At 50.8% G+C, this 5,549-nt stretch overlaps 3 protein-coding genes across 3 annotated transcripts; 1 reads left to right on the forward strand and 2 right to left on the reverse strand.

Annotated features, from left to right (window-relative positions):
• Nucleotides 1-72: 72 nt before the first annotated feature.
• Nucleotides 73-627, forward strand: NEDG_02247 (uncharacterized protein; the record flags this gene model as incomplete). Its single annotated transcript, XM_067689665.1, has 1 exon — nt 73-627. One exon carries the CDS (start codon nt 73-75, stop codon nt 625-627), a length of 555 nt encoding a protein of 184 aa, XP_067544688.1.
• Nucleotides 628-1,729: 1,102 nt separating this feature from the next.
• On the reverse strand, nt 1,730-3,463 carry NEDG_02248 (uncharacterized protein; the record flags this gene model as incomplete). Its single annotated transcript, XM_067689666.1, has 1 exon — nt 1,730-3,463. One exon carries the CDS (start codon nt 3,461-3,463, stop codon nt 1,730-1,732), a length of 1,734 nt encoding a protein of 577 aa, XP_067544689.1.
• Nucleotides 3,464-3,818: 355 nt separating this feature from the next.
• Nucleotides 3,819-5,462, reverse strand: NEDG_02249 (uncharacterized protein; the record flags this gene model as incomplete). The annotated part of the gene is made up of 1 exon (XM_067689667.1): nt 3,819-5,462. One exon carries the CDS (start codon nt 5,460-5,462, stop codon nt 3,819-3,821), a length of 1,644 nt encoding a protein of 547 aa, XP_067544690.1.
• Nucleotides 5,463-5,549: the final 87 nt, after the last annotated feature.

Below are 5,549 nucleotides of genomic sequence, written 5' to 3' on the forward strand. Positions count from 1 at the left end.
ACGAGTGGAAGGGTATGCTCTTCTTGGCAGAATGGACAGGGGAAAGACCTACCATTTCCACGAGCCTTAACCATGCCATCCAGACACCTACAGCAGACACTGTGCTTCGGATGGTCCAGAATGGATATTCGGGTGTCGGGGCTGACGGCTTTGAGCTCATCAGCTGAACAGAGACACACGTGGCAGGCGTCGTTATCAGCAGCCATTTCCTCTCGGCTCATGACTATGGCCCGGTGTTCGGGTGAAAGCTGGCTCAGATCGGCCTGGCCCAGTTCATCAGCCAGTTTGCCACACCCGAAAAGCTCCCAGGCTTCGAGAGAAAAGCACACAATCTTTGATCCATGGGGGACACTGTTTGGAATGTGCAAGCAGTCAATACCACTAACCCTAATGCGTCTGAGAGTTGGGTTAGTTGCGATGTCAAAGGTGTTGCTTCGAACAAAGTCTGTTAGTTCATATGTACCTGAAGCCCGAACACTAACCTCTTCCAGACCTTCAAAGCCTGTACTTATCCACACAAAAGTCTGTTCTAGATCGGCGATTGTTAGCAAGTTGTCGTCTTCTCTGAAGTTAAGTGTAAGATGCTTAGCGGTGGCCCGGCTCATTCCCATTGATGGAAGTGTTTGACCTTGGGAGAGTGCCAAGTAAATCCACAATTTGCCTGCTGTGAGGTGTTTGGGCTGTTCACTCGGTTTCATCAACTCTTCCCAGACTTCCACGGACATGCCTAAGTCCGCCCACTCATTGGCCAACATGTTCCGAGCGACCTCTTCTGAGATCTTTGGGGCTGTCACAGTGTTTTTGCCCCATATGTCTAGCATGTCTGGTAAAGGGCCTTCCCGCAGCAGCTTGCAGTCCAGGGTAGCAGGGTTGTCAATGTCACAAAGCGTTAACGAGGTAATCTTCCCGGGATTGAATCCATCCAGCACCTCAAGATTGCCAAAGTCTGCCATGCAGTCGATTGTCAACTCTATCCGAGACTCTGGCAGAACCACTCGTTCCTGAAGCCACACAATGCTTGATTTGGGGGTGGTGTATATCCTGTGATACTTGATATTGAGAACGCACTTGGGTGCTGGGTTAGTTCGGGGGTGTTCGTCATTATATGAGCTAGCCTCACCAATCTCTAGCTCTTTCAACACTAACCAGTCTGCCTTAATTGTGCCAAACGCACACAGTATCTTCTCCAGAACTGCTGGGTCATATGGTCCACCATTTGAGTCTATTGTAAGCCATCCAAACACAATGCCCTCTACGAACTTCTCGGGGACAGTTTTGAGGGTGTAATGTTCAAGGTAAATGTAGTTTGTTTTGCGCTGCTTCTTCAGAAGGCATCTCTTTTTGCCGACTTTAACAGTTTCCAAGACATTGGGCCAGTCATCAGAGCCGCTTTTCTCAAAGAACGCTATCGTTTGCTCAGTGTATGGCGACGTAATGTACTCTGGCTCAGAGACTTCGTCTGCACAGCCCACAATCACGCACAGCACAATTAAACATAACACGTGGCATCTTAGTGCCTTTCCAAAGACCTTTCCAAGCCTCTTTCCAAGCCTCTTTCCAAACCTCTTTCCAAGGCTCGTTTCAAAGACTTTCTCGAAGGACCTGACTAGGTTTGATTTCATTAGGGGATGTTAAAAAAATAATCTAAATAGCTGACCTGTTGGTGCCATAGCTGAACAGAGTTTTCTTTTAATTCTGTCTGAACACATTCTCCCTGTACCGTGCTCTTTCAACTAACCCGAGCTTGGGAGTGGTTGCTGGATGGGTTTCGGGTGTGGTTGGTGTTCTGATAGGGACGGGTGTGTGTTCTGATAGGGACGGGAGTGTGTACGGGTGTGTTGTTTATGAACAGCTTCCTCTGTTTGAACAAAGCAGACCACTCTTCTGATTCAGAAACCGTTTTGGCTAGGTCTTGGACTTTCTGTTCGTTGTTAGCGCTCCACACCCAGCCTCCCAAAGTAACCCGAACACTGCCAACTGTTTCGGCCGCTTCCCCGGCACCCAGCACCCAGTCCATCACCAATTTGAACACACTGCTGTTAGTTGGCTTTGTCGGGATGTTCTCGTGGACATGGAGTGCGGTGCCCGCGATCCACACGCTGCCAGGATCTAGTTCCTTCAAATCCCGAACACTAAGCCAGAGCCCCGACACCACATCCATGCTCTTCTCTGCCTGGGAGCAGATGCCGGTCCAAAGCCGCATGTCCATCCAGACATGCATCCACCGCTTTTTGGCCAGCAGTCTGGCCAGGTCTTCGGGCACCTTGGTGAGCCTGGGAAGCTGCCAAAGCTTCAGTACGCCTAGGCCGCTGGGACGCACCTTTGTTACCAGGTGGCAGTCCAAGGCCGTTAGGTTGGCTAGTCTTTCCAGCCAAAGGCCCTCCAGGCTTTGGACGCCTAGGCTGTCCAAACACTTGATGGAGGTGGTGGTGCAGTCTGCCAGTAGTATGGACACCCCCTTTGTTCGGGCGCTTAGAACAACGGTCTTGCAGAGCCACTCAAGAAAGGCGGGTGATATGTAGCTTATCCTCAGCGTGTTTATCATGGGCAGAGCAATTGGGGTGGGTGTTAGCAGCGCTTCTGTTTCCTGTGCGTGGATGGTGTTTATGGAAAGGGTTTCCAGGCCCACGCCGCTGGCACTGAGCATTCGGAGGAGTTTGGTGAGCATTTTGAGTTGTTCGGAGGGTGTAGGGGGGGATGTTTCAGAAGCATCGGGTCCGTGCACAGATAGCCAGCTGAAGACAATGACCGAAGGTATTTGCTCTGGAATGTCCTCCGCGGTTATGTGCTTCAGGTATATGTCCACAAGAGTTTCCTGTCTGCTCAGAATCTGCACACCCCGTGTAGTGTTGGCTGTTTTTAGCCCAACACCAGTCGTGCTACTAGCCTTGTTAAAAAACGCGATGGTTGCTTCTGTTCGGGGTTGGGGATGTTCGGGAGCGGGTGTGGGTCGGTGTTCTGTGGTCTTGCCAGCAAGTGTGGCTTGGGGGGCGGCACTTACAGAGGGCCGAAGGGTGTGTTCGCTAGTGGGTGTGAGAGGATGCCTGGTGGAGAGGCTGGGGCGGGGATTAATCCCTGGTGCTGCATCTGTCCCTAGCCTCTCTGCGGATGGATTGTGTTCGGGGCCTCCAACAGCGACAGTGGGTGCTGGTGCTGGTGTGAGAGTGGGAGTGGGAGTGGGTGCTGGCGTTGGTGTTGGTGTTGGTGTTGGTGTTGGTGTTCGGGCGGTAGATGTAGCTTCGGCGGGGTTGCTGAAGAGGATGGGCTTGGTGGAGAGTGGCTTGGTCTTGGGAAACTTCTTGCTTGTTTTTGCGGCTTTGGCGTTAGTTCGGGTTGTGGCGTCTAGGGCATTGTTGGTCTTTGAACTTCTCCAAAACCAGACTGAGCACACGACTATTCCAGACAGAATAAGCACCGCTGCTGTGGCATAGAACACTCGGATGTATGTTCTGTGCTGTGCCATCGGGTTGAAAAGTGTCCGGGTTGGGAACAGATATAGATCAGTGGATGATCAGAATGATTAGTGTTCGGGTTAGTGTTCATCTATACTCGAACTAACACCTGAATGAACTAACACCCGAACACGAATGAACGAAAGGGTTGGGGCACTGCTGTGCTGGGGACAGAATAAGCACGTGTTCCAATAAGAACACACCACCCCATGCTCTCCTCACAGCCACCCAGAGAGCCAGGAGACTCTTGGGCTAGTTTGTGATTGCCTGGCACACTGCACCAACACAAACCTCGGCGGGCACAAACCTCGACGGGCACAAACCTCGGCGGGCCCATACGTAGACAGAGACTCAGATCCTTTTATTCTAGAGTGCGGGCTGTGGCTGTTCACTTGGGAAGGAGAGGGCAGGTGGTGATGTGAGCATGGTTACCACAAACACACCCTGGCTGTTCCTTTCTATCCTGTGCTTAACAAGTGGAACCATGTTCTCTGTTCTGCACTCTGGGCACGATATAAACCCATCAATTCTACCGCCGGTAACCAGCCCATCCAGACACCCCGCGCAAGTAATATGCTGTGGTTGGTCTAGAATGCAGAGAGTAACATTCGGGTTAGTTTCTTTAAAGTCATTAAGTGTGTTGTTGCATATGGGGCAGAGACCATCATCACCACCAATATCCGCCCCCCCGTAGTTCGTGATCATTGCCTGGAGCTCGGGTGAAAGCGCACTCAGGTCAGTCTGAGTTCGGGTTAGTTCATCAGCTAGCTTGCCACTCCCGAAAAGCTCCCAGGCTTCGAGAGAGAGGCACACAATATTTTTTCTGTACTCGCCTTCCTCCGGGGGGGGCGTGCAGTCAACACCACACACCACAATGCATTTGATGTTCGGGTTGGTTGTGATCTCAATGGTGTGGCTTCTGGCAAAGGCTGTTAGTTCGGGTGATTTGTCGTATGCGGAAATATTAAGAGACACCAGGCCCACATTCTCCGTGCTTACCCACTCCAAAGTCTGTTTTAGATCAGAGACGGTCACCGGCTCATTGTCATTGATAAACACAATTTTAAGATTCTTAACTTGGTGGAGGAGGGTGCTTTTCGCCTCTGGAATTGGGATGGTCGTGCCACCTTCCACATGAATCGCTAGTTCCCATGCAGTGATTTTCTTGGACTGGCCCCTTTGCGCCATCAGCTGGTTCCACACAGACACGGGAATGGCCAACCCGGCCCAGTCATTGGCGAATATGTTCTGGATGATTTGGTCTGAAACAACTGGCTTTAGTGTGGCCCAGGTGTATATGTCTAAAATGTCGGGCAAAGTATCTCCTTGCAGCAGCTGGCAGTCCAGGCTGTCAAGCTGGTCAATGTCGCCAAGCGTTAGTGATTTAATCCAGTCGGCATTAAAGTCGTCCACCAACTTGAGATTCTCCAGCTCTAGGTAACCAACTATCTCCAAATCGATCCGGCAGTTTGACAGATCTACCCGCTCTTGAATCCACCTAATCCCAGGCACCTCGTGGCTGAATATGCGAAGCGTGGCGACATTGTTGAGAATGCAGCGGAATGTGGGTGCTACGTCTCCGTACCTTCTGATGTACCAGTCCAAAGGCTCTATCGTGACCGCCTCCTTGTCTGAGACCTGGTTGTTGAACGTTAGGGTTGTTGCATCGATTGTACCAAATGCCTTCAATATCTTCTCCAACACTACAGGGCCTACTAAATTGTCACAATCTCCGGTTGTTACTATTGTAAGATCCTTAAACAATATTCCCTGTACTAGCACATCGGGGATTGTTGAAAGCTTGTACTTGGAGAGGTAAAGAGTCATCTCGGTGCCTTGGTAATCGCATATGTGGTCTTCCCCGTCGACCTCGGTGGTTTCTAACTCATTAAGAAACCCCCGGCGACCACTCAGAGCAAAGAACTCTATTGTTTGCTTGGTGTATGGCGATACGATGTGCCATATGCGGTGTTCGGGTGCTGACTCCTCATCCGAGCAACCAACAACCATACAGAACACACTAACCCATAACATTGGACATTTTAGTGTTTTTGTAACCAGGCTGCCGAAAGATCTAACTGGATTTGATTGCATCAT

Source organism: Nematocida displodere (genome assembly GCF_001642395.1).
Source record: "Nematocida displodere strain JUm2807 chromosome Unknown 27, whole genome shotgun sequence".
NCBI classification, from domain to species: Eukaryota; Fungi; Microsporidia; genus Nematocida; species Nematocida displodere.